The following is a 23,378-nucleotide window of genomic DNA, read 5'->3' as shown; positions in this document are numbered from 1 at the left end:
ACTTCCGCCGCTGGGGTCAGGCTCCACCCAACTTGCCCGGCATCACTCGCGCAGGTGGAGTCAAGATGGAGGAGTACGCGCGAGAACCTTGGTGAGCTTTACCACTGTTCTTGTTTTCTCCTGCCTCTCTGCCCGTGGTCCTCGTCCTCCCCTGTCCAGTGCCCGTAGGTGCAAGTTGAACTCAGTCGCAGGCTTGTCGATGTGGGTTTGGTAATCATAGGCAGCGCCGTCTAGAGCAGCTAGTCGGCTTCTGAACCCTGTGCTCCCCCGGCCGCGTGTGGCAGCCTTTCCGCTAACAACCCGGCACTCTGGTGACCTTGCGTTGGATGAGGAGGTCCCGGCTTGGGCTTGATGGAGCCTCGGAGTCTGCTCCCAACCCAGGGTGTAGTCGATCTTGTGCGGGGTCCGTAATAATCCCCTCTGTCTGCTGAGGTGACCTTGGACACGTCCCCATGTCTCGCTTTGCTCAGTTCCTGTGTTGAGGAATGGACAGTAGGCCTCTGAGGGGGATGCCATTCTTAAGACATTATTTGTATTGTGACCGGTCTACCCAGGGCGAAGGATTTCAAATGTATAGAACAAGAGATTTTACCTAAAGGGCCTGGATAAGCTCCTGTAGGCAGGAGCCTCGTTTTCATCCTTGGAATTCTCCCTTAGGGGAGAGGGGGGACAAGGATTATCTGGAAAATAGAAAGAGATAGTAGTATGTGTTCTTTGAGAAACCATGAGCAGAAATTCATGTATTCAGTATTTGAGTGCGGTCTCTGTGCCCACCACTTTATAGGTTCAAAGAGTAACAGCATGAGTAAATCAGGCACATACATAGTTATAAAATGGGTAATTGCTGCCAGAGGTCTCAGGTTGCCTAAATTTAAGGCTTCTGGGGGTCTTAAGAGCGAAATCAAATCTTATTATTTGGGTTAATCACCTGTTTATTGGGTTAGAGCAAAAGCCAATGTCATCTTCAACTTGTGAAAGTGCCTAGGACTTTATATTATTACCTTGCCAGCAGTAGCCACATTACCTGCTTTGTGCCTTTTTTTTTTTTTAATTTAAATCACTCAAATGGGATACAGAGCGTTTCAGCTCCTCCTGGCTCTTTAAAATTACCAAATGTAATTATCCCCCTTCCTAAATTGTGCTTACATATGAAGAATTCAGCGCATTGTAGACTGTTGTTATCAGCTGCTGTTGGATATAGTATAATGACACAGGCTGGCAGGAGGGTAAATTTTTTAACTTGGTTGAATTAAAGATGTAATAAGAATAATGAGTTTTTATCTACTACTTTGCTTTCTCTTAGTACATATGTCCTGAAGCAATACAATCAGTTGTCTGGTTAGTTTCCTAGTCAAAACTGCTTTGATCTTCTGTACTGTCCTGTTCGGTAAGAGCATTTTCTCAAATCCTCCAACCTCAGACTATAAGAATCTTTTCCCTCCCTCCACACCACTCTGCCTCCAAACATGTACATCATATGCTGTACATGCAAGGAGAGTGGGAGAGGGAGAAGCAGGCTTCCCGCAGAGCAGGGAGCACGACTTGGGGTTCAATCCCAGGACCCTGGGATCATGACCCGAGTCGAAGGCGGATGGTTAACGACTGAGCCACCCAGGCACCCCTGAATCCTGCTGTCCTTTAAGATTTTTTTAACCCCCTCCCCCAAAAAAGGTTTTTTTAATCCCCAACTAATAAGATCATTTGGACTAGATCTTTTGAAGTTACTGGCCCACCACTCAGAAGGAGCCACTAATTCATTCTCCTTTGTCTTTTCTCTATACTTCCTATTAGTGTTTCTACCATTTTTTTTTTTTTAAAGATTTTTATTTATTTATTTGACAGAGAGAGACACAACGAGAGAGGGAACCACAAGCAGGGGGAGTGGAAGAGGGAGAAGCAGGCTTCCCCCCGAGCAGGGAGCCCGATGCGGGGCTTGATCCCAGGACCCTGGGATCATGACCTGAGCCGAAGGCAGACGCTTAACGACCGAGCCACCCAGGCGCCACCTGTTTCTACCATTTTAAAGCAATTTCCTAATCCTTTTTAATATCAAGCACTGCTTCTTAAACTATTAAAGTGAAATCAAGTCACCTGGGATCGTTCAGTAGGTTCTGGGTAAAGTGTTGTAAGTCTGCAGGTCTAATAAACTCTCAGGTGTTGCTGATTTTGCTTTTAGGGTCACAAAAGCAAGCCTTGGTTAGCAAGGCCCCAGAGCATCCTGCTGACAGTTGGAATATGTGCTGCATGAGATAGTCATTCTGTACAAGGTCCTGATTTGTATTATACTTGAAAAAGAATATGATGTTTCACTGCAAGGTTTTGTATTCCTGTCCACCAAAGTCAGAAATTACTCATTCAAATTCTTCAGCAGCAACTACACTGAATTCACAAGTTTACTTGAACAAGTAGATTGTCCATAGGTTCATTATGTAGCATTTGACTCTTGAGACTAGATCAAAGAAATTGCTTTTATTTATAGTGGGTCTAAAGTTAATTTAACCAGGGCACCTGGGTGGCTCAGTTGGTTAAGTGTCTGCCTTTGGCTCAGGTCACCTGGGATCAAGTTCCACATCAGGCTCCCTGCTCAGCGAGGAGCCTGCTTCTCCCTCTGCCTGCCGCTCCCCCTGCTTGTTCTCTCTCTGACAAATAAATAAAATCTTTTTTAAAAAATGAATTAACCATTCACAGACTTTTTTATAAGCCAGATTCCTAGAATAGTAGTTCTGTTCTGATCACATTATTCAGATTTCATTGTGTTGTATAAGTTAGGTTGCTACTTTTGGAAACTGGGTTTACAAATATAACCTTTAATTATTGGAGATTAGAGTATTCCAGCGTGTTAAATGGTTGGACCTAATACAAACTAAAGTTCCAAGTGCTAGTGGGACTCAATAAACCCAGAAAGAATTTCAAACTTTAAAAATTGTTTAAATTGGTCTCCCTCTGCCCCTGTTGAATCTTCATTTGGGGGGGGTCTCAGCTTTAAATTTTGCTGCAGCTGGAGAGCTTACTTTGATCCCTGGGAGATTGGATCAGCATTGATTATAATGTAATTTCCTACATAGTTGTTTATTCACTTTTGCTCAGTGCCCAACTGTTAATAGATGTGCTAATTATTAAATGAAAATTAAGTACTGTTAACAGTAGGGAGTTAAAGCCATTTCCATTCCTTATGGCTTGGAGCTAAATAGATACGGATATGTTCAGAATCCTTTTGTCTAAATGTTTATTTTATTGGTTGCAGTAGACCCTACATTGGAATCTGTTGCATCCCTTACTGTGTTAGCAAAGAAAATTTTATGGTTTATGAATGAGAAATAGTCTTTTTTTTTTTTTTTTTTTCCTGTTCTTAGCCCTTGGCGAATTGTCGATGATTGTGGTGGGGCCTTTACGATGGGTACCATAGGTGGTGGTATCTTTCAAGCAATAAAAGGTTTTCGCAATTCTCCAGTGGTAAGTAGGTGAATGGTCTTGTCTTATCATCACTTGAAATCTGGATTTGCTAATATCACTGGTGGCCCTATCAGTGAGCTGGAAATATATTGTATTTCTACTGTATTTTTGATTGCTTCTTTATAGGGAGTAAACCACAGACTACGAGGGAGTCTGACAGCTATTAAAACCAGGGCTCCACAGTTGGGAGGTAAGCAGAATTTTTCCATTTGTACTTCAGAATATCTTTTCTTGTTCATTTGAAGATGAAGCTTAGTTCAATCTAAGAGCTTGTTAGAAATTACTGTCTCTGTAAATTCTTCTGGATTTACGGTTTATTGAGAAAGTTAACTGGAATTGCTGCATCCATTCATTTGAAAATTTTGTCTTTGTCCAAACGCTCAGTGGTATTTTGTTTTTGTTTTTTCCTGTTATCCAAAAGGAAGACAGTGTGTTTAAAGCTTAGGTTTGTGAGAGTCAGGAGTGATAGCTTCTGGGGTAATATAAAGCTGAAGAGAATGTGATCTGAAGGATTGGGGTTTCATGAGAGAGAAACTGATGATGCTGCTCAGACTCCTCTCCAAGGTTAGGTTTTGGATGTTGTGCAGAGGTCAATGCAAAATTTGAAAAGGATTCATTATACTTTTTAAACTTGGTTATTCAGAAGTTGGGAGAAGAGAGATGATAAAAAAGCTTGGAGGTGGGGCGCCTGGGTGGCTCAGTCTGTTAAGCGTTTGCCTTCACCTCAGGTCATGATCCCGGAGTCCCAGGATCGAGCCCTGCTTTAGACTCCTGCTGAGTGGGGAGTCTGCTTCTCCCTCTGACCCTCCCCCATCTCATGCTCTCTCTTTCTCTCTCTCTCTCTCTCTCACGCTCTCTCTCAAATAAATAAAAGCTTGGAGGCTATATTCATTTACAAAGATACAGTCAGGTTGGAGAGACCATGTAGAACACATGAAAAAGACTAAATACTTTTAGTCATTCCTTAGTAATTTTGTGTGACAGAATAGTCCTGTCTTTGTTTTTAGCATATTTTTCTTTGGAAGCCTAGCTAGGAGCTGCCATTTATTGGGTGTTTGCTATGTGCTAAGCACTCTCCTAAGGGTTTTATAGCATTATTTTAATCCTCACAACACCACAAGAGGTAAGTATAATTATCCCCATTTTCCAGGCGAGGAAATCGAAGCTGTGAGGGCTGAAGTGATGGTATATCTTTTTCCTTTTCTTTCCTCTGTAATAATTATATACCCCTGGAAAGTAAATAGTGACTGATTTTCCTTTGTTCAAGAATGATAAGTAGTATTAAAGCACACACCAAACCCTGCACTCCTAATATATGCGGAAGTCATACAGGTTTTTATATGTCTTTTAAGAGGCTGCTTCTATCATATTACACTTTTTCAATGGATAAAAAAACAATCAGGTAGTGTCACAGGCAAGAGGAGCTTAAGGAGACATGACCACTAAATGTAATTTGGTATCCTGGAACAGAAGGACATAAAAACTAAAGAAATCTGAGTTAAGTGTGGACTTTACTTAATACTGTATTGATATTGGGTCATTAATTGTGCAAATGCACCATGGAAATGTAAGATGTTAGAAATTGGGCAAACTGGATGTGGGATATATGGGAATTCTGAGCTATCTTCACAACTTTTCTGTAACTCTAAAACTATTCTAAAATTAAACAGGGTGAAATAGAGGAAGACTAAGTTGTGGTATGAGTGAATTGGGATTATTTCAGATCCTTGGGACTGGCTTTTTTAAGGAAACTATTGAGAAATCTTTATGGTGTCTTGCTTTTTAAAAATACTGGGATGATGCGGCGCCTGGGTGGCTCAGTCGGTTAAGCGTCTGCCTTTGGCTCAGGTCATGATCCCAGGGTCCTGGGATCGAGCCCCGCATCGGGCTCCCTGCCCAGCGGGAAGCCTGCTTCTCCCTCTCCCACTCTCCCTGCTTGTATTCCCTCTCTCGCTGTGTCTCTCTCTGTCAAATAAATAAAATCTTTAAAAAAATAATTAAAAAAATAATAAAAATACTGGGATGACATTTTCAATTTAATTCAGTGAGCATTTACTGAGCTTCTCTAGTCAAAATCCAGGGGACAGGCAACATGGAAAAATCATAGTTGTGTCCTGAAGAGCCTTATATTTTCATAGAGAAAATTTCATGGGGGCTTTTGACACATCCCCATTATTCTTCAGGCATCTTTTGCATTTTGGAACAAGATACTCCAGGCTCATCTTGTATTTTCCCTGCCTAGCCATAGAGTCAACCATTTCTCCATAGAGCTCCGGTTCCTTTTAGTTGAGAATGGTATTTAGAATCCAAAATCTGGGTGCAAAGTGTATCGTTGCTGTTGGGGTGTTGCTGTTCCCGGGCCTTCTTTGTAATAGAGCTTGGGAGTATATATGTATATATGTAAACACACACTAACCACAACAAATACATATACCCAAATTTATATCCATATTTATATGTACATGTTGAAAATCATGAGTTCACACCAGGACCTCAGTTCCAATCCAGCCGCATAAGGTTTATTCTTCCTTTCTCCCTTTTTATATGAATACCTCCATCTTTGTCCCGCTTGGGCTGTGGCACCCCACACCAGGCCGTCCTTCCACATGGATACACTCAACTCCATGCCAGGCTGAGGACTCTTCCTTACCCTGCTTTGGCTCTGGCTCCTCACACTGGGCCACCCTTCGGTGGACAGCCTCCTCACCCTGCTTGGATGCAGTCTCATTCTCATCAGTAACCATAGCTTACTCTGGCAATTATTCTTGGAGGATGGGCAGGTTTCAGACTCTTGTGAGGTATTGGGAGAGTCTTGCTTGAGGAATTTAGTGAGGTAATTCTAATATACATTCTAAATACACCGAGGCATCAGATCTCTCTCAGGACATAGAATTACTGAGTTAGAGGAAAGAACTAGTTTACTAGTTTATTTTTATGTAGTGTGTACTATCTAGTATTGGACTAGATATGAGGGCTTATGCTATATTTCAGCTGGTTATATCTAATAGATTTAATGGATAATGTGAAAACTGGAAAAGGATTCTGGTGATGATCTGGTTCTGACATTTGGTATTGCCCTTACTAACATATCCCCACTATTTTCAGATTTCAGAGGGTAAAGAATAAAGTGACTAGGGCTCTTTTGGGTAGTTTTTCTTCTTTAATCATAATAAATGTAACAACTCTTCATATGGTGCAAGTCGGGTGCACTCATGATAGAGGATTTGGATAATAAAGCAGGCATGAAGAAATTAAGTCGTGTCACATCATCCAGAGATGCTGACAGTTAAAACCTTGGTGTTGTCTAAAATTTTGTGTGTACTTCTATAAGTGTATTTGTGGGTGTTTCTTATTTGACAAAATTGTTACTGTGTTTAGGAACAGTTTAAGTGCCAAGTAATTTGATTTAGTGTGGTTTTTAGTTTCATGCTGGAGGAATAAAGGATAGAAAGGGAGGATAGCTAATTTCTCTCCCCTTGATGTTCCATAATTCTGACTGTTTGTATCATCCATTAGCTGCTTTAGCATGTATTGGCCTACACCTATATAATACATTCCTGGATAGCTGGATTTCTTTTGTATCTCTCTTGGTGATTTTTATAGAGTATATATATATATATATATGCTCAGTGACACTTAATGAAGAAAAGAAAAAATAGAGGTAAGGTAGAGCTATAAAAGGAGAAGGAAGGAAGAAGCAGGGTGGCTTTGTTGTGTTTATTGCTTTTTAAAAAGAGATACTTGGTTCTGAAAGGGAGATTTGAATGTGTTTAGCCTGACTCTTCTAGACCTGGCTTATTTCTTTTAGGCTTTGGGCCATTGCTAATTTTCAAGCTGATAACAATACAACCCATGCTTTATTGAAAAGATAAGTATTCCGACTGTTCAGTGCTTATCCAAACTTGTGTTTGCATGTATTTGTTTGAAGTGTGAGAGTTTTAAGAATATAGTGTTGTTATTTAAAGTTATTTTTGAGTATAATATTTTAAATGTAAAATGAAAAAATGAAATTTCTTTTGTTTTTAAATAAAATAGGTAGCTTTGCAGTTTGGGGAGGTTTATTTTCCATGATTGACTGCAGTATGGTTCAAGTCAGAGGGAAAGAAGATCCCTGGAACTCCATCACAAGTGGTGCCTTAACAGGAGCCATACTGGCAGCAAGAAGTAAGCAATCATTATAGACACACTAGTAAAAGCAAGACTTTTTGGAAAACCTTATCTGTCTTAATTTAGTGATATCTGTAATAAATAAAACTGAGCATTGCTTAATTTAGCATAGCATGAATGTATGTGGTGATATGGGGGAAAATAAGAGTATCTCTTTATTTGGAATGTTTAAGAATGAGAGAGCATGGGGTTCTGATCTATACAGTGGTTAAGAGCAGTTCAAGTTACTGGGCATTTTGCCAAACTTTTTGTGCCAGCCGTAGTTTCCTCATTGGTACTCTAGAGTTAATAATCATACCTGCCACATAGCAGTGTTATGAATAAAGAGCTTAGAACCATCTTCTAGATCTTTGGGACAGAAAGCAACCCAGAATTTTGGGAGGTTTAGTGGTTTAGGCCAAGGATCAGTAAACTTTTTCTATAAAGGGCCAGATGGTAAATATTTTAGACTTTGTGGGCTGTGAGGTCTTTGTCAACAAATACTTAGCTCTATGATTGTAACATGAAAGCAGCCATAGACTATATATAAATGAATGAGGATGACTGTGCTAATAAAACTTTGCATAAACAGGCAATGAGCTGGATTTGAGCTGTGGGCCTTAGTTTGTTGACACCTGGTTTTAGCCAGTGAGAAGGAGGGTTGGGAATGAGGGTAGCATGGAGCCATATGGACAGCTCTTTCCTTTACCAAATTTTCTATTAAACTAGTTTTCTATTAAGGTAATCTCTTTGTTATTAATGTGTTCAGATGGACCAGTGGCCATGGTTGGGTCAGCCGCGATGGGTGGCATTCTCCTAGCTTTAATTGAAGGAGCTGGTATCTTGTTGACAAGATTCGCCTCTGCACAATTTCCCAATGGTGAGTCTTCTTCCTGCTTACTACTACCATAGCTCAAACACTGGAATGGCCTCTTGATATTTAGAGAGAACCTATCCTTTCTGCTAAAATGTGGTAGTTTGTGATTTCTACATTTGCCATGGCTCGTGAGGATTACGATAATAGCCCCTGGTTCTATTTGAAAAGGTACATGTGGATTTGATTATTGTGTTTAGCCACAGTAACCAAAATGCTTTGGTTAGATGGTTTGCTGTTGATCTTTCTTTCTTTCTTTCTTTTTTTTTTAAAGATTTTATTTATTTATTTGAGAGAGAGGATGAGAGGACAGAGAGAGCACATGAGAGGGGGGAGGAGGGTCAGAGGGAGAAGCAGACTCCCCACTGAGCAGGGAGCCCGATGCGGGACTCGATCCCGGGACTCCAGGATCATGACCTGAGCCGAAGGCAGTCGCTTAACCGACTGAGCCACCCAGGCGCCCGCTGTTGATCTTTCTTTTAGTTCTCAGGTTTTGTCAGCGCTCATGTGCTTATTCTAAGAAATTGCCAGTCATTTTAGAGGCGCTTGATGAAAGGTCCTTGCAGATGTGTAACAATAATGGTAGTCCATCAACAACCTCTTACTTACATGTATGTGCCAGGCACTGTTCTAGATGCTGTGATATAGTGGTGAACAAGGACTTAAATTCTGGTGGGAGAAGACCGATTAACATGTTAACAGATAAATGAGATTTGATTGTGTTGCTTGCTTCAAAGAGAATGAAATAGAGTGGTAGAAAGTGGCTATGTTTGGGAGGGTCACTTTATGGTTGGCAGAGAAAATTTTTTTGAGAAGTTAGTAAAATAATTTGTTGCTAATTGTTCCTTTTATCTGATATATAGGGAAAAGTTAAATTGTGGGCTAAGTGATCATGGTCATATAATATCTGCTCAGCTGTTAAATTATGCACCTTCTGGTAACTGCAGAAAACTTCAGTTGTCTGTAAAGGGCCAATATTCCTTGACATTGGAAGGAAGCAAAAAGATAAGCATGAGGATTTTGTAGGAAAAATTTGACCTGGCGTTTGGGGAAGGAAATAGGCAGAATAGTGACACATGTTGAAAATTATTTTCGGAGCTTGGAAAAGATTCAGCATAGAGTTAGGAATAGATCATAGCTCCCAGTTTGATTTGATTTCCCTGAAGCACCTAGCGAGAGATTCGGTGTCTCTTTGGCACAGTTGGCAAACACTGCACAGTAGATGCCAGGGATGATCTAGGGACCTCCTGGATCCTCTCACTTTCTGTTCCTGCTTTCTTTCTTTCTTTTTTATTTTATTTTATTTTATTTTATTTTATTTTATTTTATTTTATTTTATTTATTTTATTTTATTTTATTTTTTATTTTTTTATTATTTTATTTTATTTTATTTTGACAGAGAGAGAGAGAGAGATCACAAGTAGGCAGACAGGCAGGCAGAGGGAGAGGGAGAAGCAGGCTCCCCGCTGAGCACAGAGCCTGAGGCGGGGCTCGATCCCAGGACCCTGGGATCATGACCTGAGCCGAAGGCAGATGTTTAACCATCTGAGCCACCCAGGCATCCCTCTGTTCCTGCTTTTTAATCATTACTCTGGAGTTAATAATCTGTTATGATAGGCACATTGTAACTTTGCTTTTTAGTTTTTATCACTTTAGTGTGAAAGGCTTCACATAAAACATCAGAAAAGTTTCATTTTTTCAGAAATTCAGAAACATAACAAAAACATCAGTTACATTTTCGTTCCTTCTTTCCTTCTTTCTTTTCATTTCTTTTTTTTTTTTTTTTTCCTTTCTTTCAGTGGGTTCTTTGCCTGGGGGCTCAAACTCATGACCCCAAGATCAAGAGTCTTATGCTCTACTGACTGAGCCAGCCAGGAGCCCCAAGTTACATTGTCTTACAGAAATTAGTCTAGGTTACTTTGCTTTAACCTTTTTTCCTCAGAGGAAATCTTTAAAAGAAGTGCATTTTATTTGAGACAGGAGATCTGTTTCTGAAAAGCTGTGTTGGGGGAAATCTTTGAATAGTTAATCATGTATTTCTAATTAACTGACATGAAAATGCTTTTAAAACCATGGAAAAAATGAGGTAAAATTGTATCTAAGTAATAATGGTTATCTTTGGTTTACCTGTTTTACCCAGTATCTTCTCTAGTTTTCTGAAATGAACAGGTAGTGCTTTTATAGTGAAAAAAATATGTATCATTGGATTTTGAAGCATTGGAAAGCTTCAGGGAATTTTACCACTGCCCTCTTTCTTCTTTACAGTTAATGTTTTAGTCTGCTTTAGTTTCCCTGAATTATTTTATTTCCAAAATAAAATAATTGTGATTATTTGCATAAAAGTTTTTTGTTTTTTGTTTTTAATTTAGAACCATATTTTTTGGGATGCCTGGGTGGCTCATTCGGTTAAGCATCCGACTTTGGTTTTGGCTCAGGTCTTGATTTCAGGATCGTGATATCGAGCCCATGTCCATCTACACGCTTAGCCCAGAGTCTGCTTAAGTTTCTCTCTCCCTCTCCCTCTGCCCCCCTCCCCAACTCACACCCTCTCCCTTTCGTGCTCTCTCTCAAATAAATCTAAAACAAAACAAAACAAAACAAAAAATACATTTTTTTCTTAGTTCACAGGCCCTCCCATCCTTTGAAAACTAAATATTATAAGACTTTGTTCTACAGCAAGCTAGGGGATGTCTTCCCATTTCAGAACTCATTCTCTTAATTGGTTGTATAAACTGGATTACTGATTTCTCTTAAAACATGACTAAGGTACTTAAACTTTGTGAAAATAATTTTAAATAGCTACTGAAAAATATGTCAAGAGGTGTGAGATTATTCCCATCTTTATAGCAGCTTGTTACAGCAATTGCTTTAAAAACTTGAATTCACTTCTTGCTATAATTAATCCATCTGACTTTCCTGGCATAACAGTTGAGAGCTGTTCATTCTGGAGCATAAAGAAAGCCAGGCTGTCAGGTTTTACCAAATTTGGAGGCACTCATGAAAATTAGGCAGTAGAAATTCAGAGGACAGCTCTAAGGTAGCACGTTATTTTTATTGAGTTGATTGATTTACTCTCTACAAAGTCTTGTTCTGTTAATTGTGTAATATTCAGGTGGTTTTTAAGATTCTTTCTTTCTTAATTGCAGGTCCTCAGTTTGCTGAAGACCCTTCTCAGTTGCCTTCAGCCCAGTTACCATCCTCACCTTTTGGAGACTATCGACAATATCAATAGGACTTCTTTCCCAGGATTTCTTTAACAGAATGAGCTGTAGTTCAAGAAAGAATCTCAGAAGATAAGTTACAGTCTGTTTTTAAAACCATAGGTGGGACAGCTATGGCCAAATAGGCTTTGAAAGAGACACCTTAGCTCTTTTTTCTATTTAAGGGAACATGGGGGGGCAGATGTTAAATGTAATACATTTATTTATTCACAATTGGATTGCATTTGTGATAAAAATAAATGTCTAATATCTTTAAAAGAAAATATAATAAATGCTTAGAAGGTGAAGGACCAAAGGGCAAAAAACAATGAGGCGTGACCATCATTTCCTTGGGGACTTCTCTGCCTGGTTTTGTGTTCTGTCAGCCAAACAATAAAAAACCCCTGGAACTTGCTCTTTCTTTTAAGATAAATTGTAGAGTTCTACTTTGCATCCTCGAATACTTCAAATAATGCAAAGTATGTTGAAAATTGCATGTTTTATAGTTGGGCTCTCATCTCACTTGAAGTAAATTATGTATGAGAAGAATTATGGAGAGTTAACATGGATCATTTCACAGTAAATACTTAATGAATTAAAGGCTGAGGTAAAATATCCTTTACTTTGAAAGGAAAATATGCTATTTCTTGGTTTTGAAGATGTCATATCTTAAACTTCCTTTATCTTTGAGGCTCCTGTGTCTTGATTTTTTTTTTTTTTTTAAGATTTTACTTATTTAGAGCTGGGGGGATGGGTAAGGGGCAGAAGGAGAGAGAGAATCCCAAGCCGACTGCACGCTGAGCATGGAGCCCGACTCGGGGCTCGATCCCAGGACCCTGAAATCATGGCCCAAGCTGAAATCAAGAGTCAGACACTCAACTGACTGAGCCACCCAGGTGCCCCTCCTGTGTCTTGATTTTTGATCATCAGCAACCTCACCAGAAGCAACTTCCAATTCTATATGAGAAGAATTCATGCACAGTATAATAGCACTGGAAAAGTTTGGTGTTTCTTGTGTGCTTGAAAATAAAATGTATGCTGATTTTAATGTGTTCCAAGTCCCCTGAAGCTAATCTTCATAAAGGCTGTATTTTGGGGTCTGATTGGGCCTGGAAAATGGATTAGCATTTCAGAATAGGCCATTTTACTGTTTGTATTGGAAATGACATGTGGCCTTACAGAAGGCATGGTGCTCTTACCCATTTGCCTACATCTGTGCGAGATGGAGAACAAATTTGTGTGGCTCTGGTGAACACACAGTTATCTTTTGGCCCAATGCCATATACATAGTAAGCATTTAATTACTAATTGTGGTTTCATCTTTTTTATGTTTGGTGAGATATATATAAAATACTGTTTATCATTTTAACCATTTGTAAGTGTAGAATTCACTGGCATTTAAATACAGTCCAGTGTTGCATAATCATCACAATTATGTATATCCAAAACTTTTTCATTATCACCAACATAAATTCTGTACCCATTGAACAATAACTTCCCATTCTGCCCTTTCCACGCCCGCGCCCCCCCCCCCCCCGCCCTGGTAACCACAATTCTACTTCCTGTCTCTGAATATGCCTACAAGGTCCCTCTTATAAGTGGAATCATGCAGTGTTTGTCCTTTGGCTTATTTAGCATAGTGTTTAAAGGGCCATCTATTTCTTTTAAAGATTTGATTTATTTGAGAGAACGAGTGGGAGGAGGGGTAGAGGGAGAAGCAGACTCCCTGCAGAGCAGGGGGCCTGACATAGGACTCCATCCCAGGAACCTGGGATCATGACCTGAGCTGAAGGCAGAAGCTTAACTGACTGAACCATCCAGGTGCCCGAGGGTCCATCTATTTTGTAGTATATACCAAAATTTCATTTCTTTAATGGCTGTATGTATGTATATACCGCATTTATTTATCCATTCATCCATTGGTGGACACTTGGGTTGCTTCCACCTTTTAAGGATTGTGAATAATGCTGCTGCGAACGTGGCTTAGTCCCTGCTTACAGTTAGTTATTTAGGATATATACCTAGGAGTAGATTACTGGGGCATGTGGTAGTTCTATGTTTAACTTTGTGAGGAACCACCAGACTTTTCCACAGCAGCTGCATCATTTTATGTTCCCCCAGCAATGTACAAGGGTTCCAGTTTCTCCACATCCTTCCTTGCCAACATTTATTTTCCTTTTTAAAAAAATTATAGCCATCCTAGTATGTGTGAAGTGTTATCTATTGGGTTTGATTTACACTCTCCTAATGACAAATGATTCTGTGCTTATTGGCCATTTGTGTATCGTCTTTGGAGATTTGTTTTTAAGTCTATAACTTTCAGTCACAAATACAAGGAGATGTCTATCGGAAGAAAATTCAAAGCTGAGAACATGTTGAATTGCATACAGTTCTCAAGATCTCCTAAATTCCTTCTCTTAAATAGTATATCAATTTGGGAAGTGAGTTCCTTTCTTATGAGTTCAGATTCTTTGAAGATTGTGTATTATGTGATGCTGGTATGTTTTTGCCATTTTATTGGTTAACTCTGGTATCTTCAGCTCAGCAAATCTGAAGCAGTCCTTGGTTACAGATGAATTTTCTGGTATTAGGAGCGGAGTAGAAGAGAAAAGTTTGAAAAAGATGGAAAACCAGTTCTTTTTGAATAATTTTTAAAATTGTTTTTAGAGCGGGGAGGGGTAGAGGGAGAGGGAGAATCTTAAGCAGGTTCCACACCCAGCACAGAGCCCAGTGTGGGGCTTGATCTCATGACCCTGAGATCATGACCTGAGCAGAAATCAAGAATCAGACACTTAACCGACCAAGCTGTCCAGGCGCCCCAAAGAGAATTTTAAATTTTCACCATATGCAGGACACTGGATAGAGTAAAACCTTGCCAGTATGTTTCCCAGGCTTCCTGCCTCTCCTACTTGGTAGATATTCTTCTTACTCTTTACATCTTGCAGTTAGGAGAGGCTTTGCTCTTGGGGAAAGGCTTTCTACCTTTCATGCTAGAGCCTAGCTTGAGGGCAGTGGTTCAAACTTACCTAGAGATGGGAGCCAGAGAAAGAAGGTGTAAAAGGGGGAAAACAAACTTTATTTATTTTTCTGCTTGAAACCCTACAGAGCATCTGTGGTGTTCCTGGCACAGGTCTTTTATAACAGCAGCTTCTGTGTTGTTTCCTCCGCCTGCCCCCCTCTTTGCTGGGTCATTCCTGGTAGTCTTCAAAGACCCATCTCGGGTGCCTTCTCTGTAGCGACTGGAAGTGCTTGGATTGAGCCAGGTTTCCTTTTCCTATCTGTTGTCAGGACAGCACAGTAGGAGGGGATTGTCGGGGACTTTTACAGGAAACACCCGTACACCTGCCACCTAGTTTCTAGGATTTTTTCCCCTAGTTTAGCAAATAATAGAAAACTAGGTGGTTTAGATTTTAATAAACATCTTAAAATACTGACTTGAAGTTTGTAATAAATATTTTAAAATTAATTTTGGTATACTCAGGTAGAGCCCAGAATAAAAGCTAAAATAACCAAATTGTTTTAATTATCAAATACTTGGAGAAACAAGCAGACAGAGAGGGGGGTTTCCCAAGGTCTTTTGTGGAATAATGGAGTGAGTTGCTCAGTTTCAAGGCTGAAATGCCCATCTTAAAGATCCCATCTGCTTCTCCTGTTTTTGATGAGTATCTGACACTTGGTGTGAAATTGGCATGTAATCATTTCCGAGTCAGAGTTTGTAAGACGTGTGGGTACAGCTGCATCTACTACTGAAAGTGCATTTGTTTTCATATATGAAATGTCTGCCAAGTATGAAAGCATGGTCATAGCTCCACCCTATGGTGTGTTAGTTTTAGTTAAAGCTGTCTAAATTCTCTACAATCTGTTAATTATGGGTCAGCAAGCTACATGTAGCCTATGTTTGTAAATAACTCATTGGAACACAGCCACATCCTTTCATGTCTGTGCTGTCTGTGGCTGCTTTTCTTGCTACAGTGGCAGACTAGAGTAGTTGTTAAGAAAGACTGGCCTGGGGCGCCTGGGTGGCTCAGTCAGTTAAGCGGCTGCCTTTGGCTCAGGTCATGATCCCAGCATCCTGGGATCGAGCCCTGCATCGGGTTCCCTGTTCGGCGGGAGCCTGCTTCTCCCTCTCCCTCTGCCTGCCTGCCGCTCCCACTGCTTGTGCTCTCTGTCTTTCTCTCTGTGTCAAATAAATAAATAAAAAGTCTAAAAAAAAAAGAAAGACTGGCTTACGACCAGCACAGGAGAAGCAGGCCTGAGTCTCAGTAGATGCCGAAATTGGATTTCTTAAGGACAGGAATACATTTTACAATAGGTACTTGTTAAATGTTGAGTGAATGAATAAATTATAAGCAGATGTGTCTGTACCCATTTCAAAAGTCTGAAACTTTTCAAAGAAGTTATGAGCTATTTCAGGCATATAAATATAATTTTAAAAATATGCATGTACCAGGCGCCTGGGTGGCTCAGTTGGTTAAGCGACTGCCTTTGGCTCAGGTCATGATCCTGGAGTCCCGGGATTGAGTCCCACATCAGGCTCCCTGCTCGGCAGGGAGTCTGCTTCTCCCTCTGACCCTCCTCCCTCTCATGCTCTCTGTCTCTCATTCTCTCTCTCGCAAATAAATAAAATCTTAAAAAAAAAAAAATCCATGTACCATCCACATAGCCTAAGAAAGAAAACTGCCTCAGGCAGTTGAAGTGTCTTGAGCATAGCTCCCTGATTTCATTCACCTACCTCTGCACAAGAATTAGCTGTGATCCTGAATTTGATTCTTGGCATTGCCATGTATGTATGTATGTATTTAAGATTTTATATAAGAGCACAAGCTGGGGTTGGGGGGGTGGGGCAAAGGGAGAAGGAGAAGAAGGCTCCCCACTGAGCAGGAAGCCCTATGTGGGGCTCTATTCCAGGACCCTGGGATCATAACCTGAGCTGAAGGCAGACACTTAACCAATTGAGCCACCCCGGCGCCTCCCCTTTTTTTTTAAGATTTTATTTATTTATTTGACAGAGACACAGTGAGAGAAGGAACACAAGCAGGGGGAGTGGGAGAGGGAGCAGCAGGCTTTCCGCAGAGCAGGGAGCCCCATGTGGGGCTCGATCCCAGGACCCTGGGATCATGACCTGAGCCGAAGGCAGATGCTTAATGACTGAGCCACCCAGGTGCCCCTTATTTTTAATTGATCATTTTAATTTGAGTTAATTTTAGATTTACAGAAAAATTGCAAAAATTGTTTCATATACCTTTTACACAGCTTTCCTTTATGTTAACATCTTACATAACCATAAAACAATTATCAAAACTAAGACATTCACGTAGGTTATATTAACTAAACTATAGACTTTTTATTTGAATCTCATGAGTTTTTCCTGTAATATCCTTTTTCTGTTTCAGGATCTAATACATGATCACAAATTCTGTTAGTCGTCAGGTCTCCTTAATCTCTTCCAATTTGTGACAATATCTCAGTCTTTCCTTGTTTGTGACCTTGATACTTTTGAGGAGTAATAATCTGTTATTTTGAAGGTTTATCTAGTGTTTTCTCAAAGTTCTGCATTATTGGAAAGGACAACACACAGATCTGCCCTTCTCAGGACATCCTGTTGGGGTAGGTGATGTTGACCTTGATCACTTGATTAAGGTGGTATCTGCTGGCTTTCTCTACTGTAAAATTAACCATTTTGCCTTTGTAATAAATATCTGGGGGGGAGATACTTTGCAAATGGCATGTTTTGCAAATGGCATAACTTTGCCATGTGGTAGTGATTTTGTTTTTCTCATACCTTCCACATGTATTAATTGGAATTCTATAAGACCTGCCTCTTTTCTCATTTGTTTATTTATTGAGTTATTTATGTTAGTATAGATTCATGGGTCTTATTTGTAGGCTATAATCCAGTACTATTATTTATTTGCTCAGGTGTTCTAACTTTGGCCACTGGGAGCTCTTTCATGTTGGCTCTTAGGCCCTTTCAACATTGCTTTTTGTTTTTGTTTTTTTAGTCCTTAATTACTTCCCAGCACTACAAGACGCTCCAGGTTCATCTTCTATTCCCTTGCCCAAGCCCTGGAATCAACCTTTTTTCCAAGAAGCTCTAATTCCCTTCATTGGACAATGGTATTTAGAAACCAAAAATTCTGGTTCGTAGGTATGCTTGTTGCTACTTGGATGTTACTGCCGTTAGTCCCTTTCAGAGGATAAATGTATGGAAATGTATGCAGTATTTATTTCTGTATTCATAAAACGAAAACCACAAGTCTCTCCAACTCCAGTCCAGCACCATAGAATTCATTCGAGCCATCTCTCTGTGTTTCTAACAGCAAGAAACCTGACTCTTGTTATCCACAATAACTTGCTTATTCAATCCTAGTTCCATGTAAGTTGATTTCAGAATTGCTAAACCATACCTCTGTGAGAAACAAATTTGCCAACTAGAGTACAATATTTGTTCACAGTTCTTTTTAGTGTTCAGTATTTACTCAAGACATCTTCCAAAGCTATTTAGGTCCACTTCTTTCATACCCACCCCCTTCAGTGTGGCTATGTGATTCATTGGTAATACAGTCAGACTCATTTGTGTAGTATGTGTTCCATCTTTCACATGCTGGTGGATTGTTTGTTTTAAATTTACATTCAGTAGAATTCACGCTTTGTGGTGTGCAGTTCTGTGGATTTTGACAAATGTTGACAGGTATCCACTGCCACAATTTGACACACAACAGTTACATCACCCCCAAAATTTTTTCATGCTGTCCTTTTGTTGTCAACCATTCCCTCCAACCTGTGGCAACTGCTGATATGTTTTCTGTCTCTGAGTTTTTCTTTTCAAGAGTTCCGTATAAATGGAAATTCTACAATATATAGTCTTGGGTCTGGTTTGGTTTTGTTTTTTTTTTAAGATTTTTTTTTTAATTTATTTGACAGAGACACAGCGAGAGAGGGAACACAAGCAGAGGGAGTGGGAGAGGGAGAAGCAGGCTTCCTGCCAAGCAGGGAGCCCAATGCGTGGCTCGATCCCAGGACCCTGGGATCATGACCTGAGCCGAAGGCAGACGCGTAACAACTGAGCCACCCAGGCGCCCTGGGTCTGGTTTCTTTCATTTACCAAAGGGCATTGAAGATTCGTCCATGATGGGTGAATCAATAGTTTGCTCCTTTTTATCATCAGTAGTATTCCATTGTGCAGATGTACCATTGTTCATTTATTTACTAGCTGAAGGACATTGGGTTGTTTCCATTTTTTGGCAATTATGAATAAAACTGCTGTAAACATTCACTTACTGATTTTTGTGTGAACGTGTTTTCATTTCTCTTGGTAAACACCTAGGATTACTGGGTCATAAGGTAGGTATATATTTAAATTTACAAGAAATTGCCAAAATGTTTTCCAAACTGACTACCATTTTGTACTTCCACCAGGAACATAATGAGAGTTCTGGCCATTTTGCATCCTTGCCAGCACTTGCTAGCACCAGTTTTTGTTCTTGTTTTTTTCAGTTTAGCAATTCTAGGTATATAGTGCTATCTTGTGGTTTTAATTTGCATTTTTCTCATGACTAATGGTGTTGGGCATCTTTTCATATATTTATTTGCCATCTTTATATATTTTTAGAAAAGTGGTTCAAATCTCCACTTATTATTTTCCTTATTATTTGGTTTTGAGGGTTCTTTATTGTGGATACAAGTCCTTTGTCAGACATTGTATTTGTATTTTTTGCACCTTTGTCAAAAATTAGTTGTGTGGGGGCGCCTGGGTGGCTCAGTCGTTAAGCGTCTGCCTTCAGCCCAGGTCATGATCCCGGGGTCCTGGGATCGAGTCCCACATCGGGCTCCCTGCCCGGCAGGGAGTCTCCTTCTCCCTCTCCCACTCCCCCTGCTTGTGTTCCTGCTCTCTCTCTCTGTCAAATAAAAAAAAAAAAAAAAAAAAAAAAATTAGTTGTGTGGATGTTTCTGGGTTCTCTATTCTGTTCCATTCTTCTACATGTCTACCTTTCACTGGTATCACACTACAACTTTATATTAAGTTTAGAAATTGGGTAGTGTGAGTCCCCCAACTTTGTTCATCTTTCTCAAAACTGCTTTGACTATTATAGTTTTTTTACTTATCCCTATAAATTTTACAGTGAGCTTGTTAATATCTACAAAAAAGCCTGATGAAGTGTTTATTGGGATTGAGTTTCATTAGTGTTCTGTAGTTGTAAGCATACAGATCGTGCATATATTTTGTTAGATTTAAACCTAACCATTTCATTTTGGGAATGTTATTTAAATGGTATTGTTTTTAAAATTTCAAATTCCATTGTTCATTACCAGCAGATAGAAATACAACTGATTTTTATGTATTGACCTTGTATCCTATAAACGTGGTGAACTGTTACTAGTTCTAGGATCCTTTTTGTAGATTCTTCAAGATTTTCTCTGTAAAGTCATGGCTGGAATAGAAACAGTTCTGTATTTCCAATCTGTGTGGCTTTTCTCTCTCTCTCTCTCTCTCTTTTTTTTTTTTTTTGCCTTACTGCACCAGTGTAGCATTGGATAGTAGCAGTAAGAGAGCACATCCTTGCCTTGTTCCCCATCTTGGAAGAGAAACATTCAGTCTTCACCATTAAGTATGTTATCTGTAGAATTTTTGTAGATTCTCTTTATAAGGTTAAGGAAGTTCCCTTCTATTCCTGGTTTGCTGAGAGTTTCTGTTTGCTTGTCTGTTTTGGTCATGAATGGATTTTGTCAAATGCTTTTTCTGCATCCATTGGGATGATCACATGGCTTTTCTTTAGTCTGTTATTATAGTAAATTAGATTGATTATTTTTCAAATGTGAAAGATAAACCTTACAAGCTGTGATGTATTATCCTTTTTTATGTATTTCTGGATTGATTTGCTAATGTTTTGGTGATGATTTTTGCATCTATATATTCATGAGGAATATTGGTCTGTTGTGTTTTTATGATGCCTTTGTCTGGTTTTGGCACTAGAGTAATGTGGGTCTGAAAATGAGTTGGGAATTGTTTCTACCTTTTCTGTTTTCTGAATGACATTGTGTAGAATTGGTGTTATTTTTTTCCTTAAATGTTTGATAGAACTCAGACATTTGATAGAAACCATCTGGGCCTGGAGTTTTCTTTGTTGGAAGGTTTTGTTTTAATTTTATTTATCTGTTCAGAGAGAGAAAGAGAGACCCGCGTGAGTGGGGGGAGGGGCAGAGCTAGAAGGAGAGAAAGAATCCCCAGCAGACTCTGTGCTGAGTGCAGAGCCCGATACCAGGCTCCATCCCATGACCCTGAGATCATGAGGTCATGAGCAGAAATCGAGTCCAAAGCTTAACCTGCTGAGCCACTTAGGCGCCCCTGGTGGAAGGTTTTTAAACTACAAATTCAATTTCTTAATAGATACAGGACTTTTTAGATTATAAATTCCTTCTTGGGTGACTTGGTAGTTTGTTTCATTTGAAGACTTGATCTATTTCATCTGTGTCGTCAAATTTATGAACATAGAGTTGTCTGTAGTATTTCTTTTTGTTTTTTTTTTTAATGTTAAGGAGATCCATACTGATACCTTCTTTTGTTCCTGATATAGTTTGTATCTTTTCTCTTTTTTGTTGGTCAGTTTAGGTAGATGTTTATCAATTTCATTGATTTTCTTCAAAGAACAACTTTGGTTTCAATGATTTTCTCTATTGTTTTTCTGTTTTCAGTTTCATTGATTTATGCCTTCATTATTCTGCTTGCTTTGAGTTTAGTTTACTCTTATCTGCTTTCTTAAGAATGAAGCTTAGATGATTGACTTGAGAACTTTCTTTTCTAACGTAATCATTTAATGCTATAAACTTCCCTGTAAGCACTGTGGTGTATTCCACAAATTTTTATATATTTTCACTTAGTTCAAAATATTTTTATTTTATTATTATTATTTTTTAAAGATTTTATTTATTTGACAGAGAGAGACACAACGAGAGAGGTAACACAAGCAGGGGGAGTGGGAGAGGGAGAAGCAGGCTTCCCGAGGAGTGGGGAGCCCGATGTAGGGCTTGATCCCAGGACCCTGGGATCATGACCTGAGCTGAAGGCAGACGCTTAACAACTGAGCCACCCAGGTGCCCCTATTTTTAGCATGAACTCATGACCCTGAGCAAGACGTGAGCTGAAATGAAGAGTCAGACACTTAACTGATTGAGCCACCCAGGTGCCCCTAGTTCAGAATATTTAAATTTCCATTGATTCATCCACTTTGAACCATGGATTATGTAAAAGTGTGTTTTTCAAATTTCAAATAAATGGGCATTTTTCAGCTATCTTTCTGTTAACTGATTTCTAATTTAATACTGTTATTTGAAAACACTTTGTATGATTTCTGTTCTTTTTAAAATGTTAAGGTTTGCTTTATGGCCCAGACTAGGGTCTATTTGGTGAGTGTTCCATGTGTTCTAGAAAAGGATGTATACTCTGATATTGTTCTATGAATGCCAATTAGTTGGTTGATAGTGTTGTTCAGATTTTACATATCCTTAATGATTTTCTGTTTACTTGTTCTATCAATTACTGAGACGAGTATTGAAATCTCCAGTTGTAGTTGTGGATTTGTCTATTTCCCCTTTCAGGTCTATCAGTTTTTGCCTTGTGTTTTGAAGCTCTGTTGTAAGCTCAATACACCTTTAGTATTGCACTTTTTGGGGAACTGACCCCTTTATCATTATGTAGAATTCCTCTTTATTGCTGATAATATTCCTTATTCTGAAGTTTACTTTGATATTAATATAGCTACTCCCACTTTCTTTTGCTTAGTGTTTGCTTAGTTTTATCTTTATCTTTCACTTTTAACATATTTATATGTTAAAATATATAAGATATAACATTTATATCTTTATATTTAAAGTGAATTTCTTTTAAACAATATAGTTGGTATCTTGCTCTGTCAGTCAATCTAACAACCTCTTCTAAGGTATATTCAAACTGAATGTGATTATTGACGTGTTGGATTAAAATATACTATCTTGTGTACTATTTTCTTTCATTTTTTGTTTACTTTTTTCTTCTTTTTCTCTCTCTTGTGTGTTACCCAAGCATTTTAATGATCCCATTTTATCTTTTCTATGAACTTATTATTTATATGTATTTAAAATTTTTTCCAAAAAAAATTTTTTTCATAGTTGACCTAGGGTTTACAATATACATCTGTAATTAAGAGTCCACCTTAAAGTAATAGGGTATCATTTCACATGTAGGATGAGGACTTTACAAAAGTATATTCTCAATTCCTCCTTCCCATCTTTTTGATATTGTTGTGCTACAGTTTACTTTCGTACATCCTGTAGACAAACAGCACACTGCTGCTTTTGCTTTGACAGTAGGCTTTCAGAGCAGAAGTCAGCAAAGCAACCATTGGCCAAATTCACCCTGCCACCTCTTTTTGTATGGCCTGCAAATTAGGAATGGTTTTTAAATTTTTTAATGGTTGAAAAAAATCAAAAGAAAAAAATTTCATGACACGTGAGAATTACATGAAACTAAAATTTCAATGCCCATAAAGTTCTATTGGAATATAGCTACAATCATTTTTTTTGTTGTTTAAAGATTTTATTTATTTGACAGAGAGACACAGCGAGAGAGGGAACACAAGCAGGGGGAGTGGGAGAGGGAGAAGCAGGCTCCCCACTGAGCAGGGAGCCCGATGCGGGGCTCGATCCCAGGACCCCGGGATCATGACCTG

At 39.1% G+C, this 23,378-nt stretch overlaps 1 protein-coding gene across 1 annotated transcript; it reads left to right on the top strand.

Annotated features, from left to right (window-relative positions):
* The first annotated feature begins 16 nt into the window (after positions 1-16).
* TIMM17A (translocase of inner mitochondrial membrane 17A) lies at positions 17-12,087 on the top strand. The gene is made up of 6 exons (XM_045877040.2): positions 17-91; positions 3,354-3,453; positions 3,580-3,643; positions 7,489-7,617; positions 8,369-8,479; positions 11,620-12,087. The coding sequence occupies exons 1-6, from the start codon at positions 66-68 to the stop codon at positions 11,703-11,705; spliced, it is 516 nt and encodes a 171-aa protein (XP_045732996.1). The 5' UTR covers positions 17-65; the 3' UTR covers positions 11,706-12,087.
* Positions 12,088-23,378: the final 11,291 nt, after the last annotated feature.

The sequence above is a fragment of the Mirounga angustirostris genome, unplaced genomic scaffold, assembly GCF_029215605.1.
Source record: "Mirounga angustirostris isolate CCGP_5_RB_7025 unplaced genomic scaffold, mMirAng1.0.hap1 SCAF_6, whole genome shotgun sequence".
NCBI lineage: Eukaryota > Metazoa > Chordata > Mammalia > Carnivora > Phocidae > Mirounga > Mirounga angustirostris.
This window is presented reverse-complemented; position numbering and strand designations above follow the sequence as displayed.

Excerpts from the sequence above, each read along its gene's own strand:
- TIMM17A (XM_045877040.2), top strand. The coding sequence starts at position 66 with ATGGAGGAGTACGCGCGAGAACCTTG. Across the intron at positions 3,454-3,579 it reads GTTTTCGCAATTCTCCAGTG|GGAGTAAACCACAGACTACG; the intron begins GTAAGTAGGTGA and ends GCTTCTTTATAG. Across the intron at positions 7,618-8,368 it reads AGCCATACTGGCAGCAAGAA|ATGGACCAGTGGCCATGGTT; the intron begins GTAAGCAATCAT and ends TAATGTGTTCAG.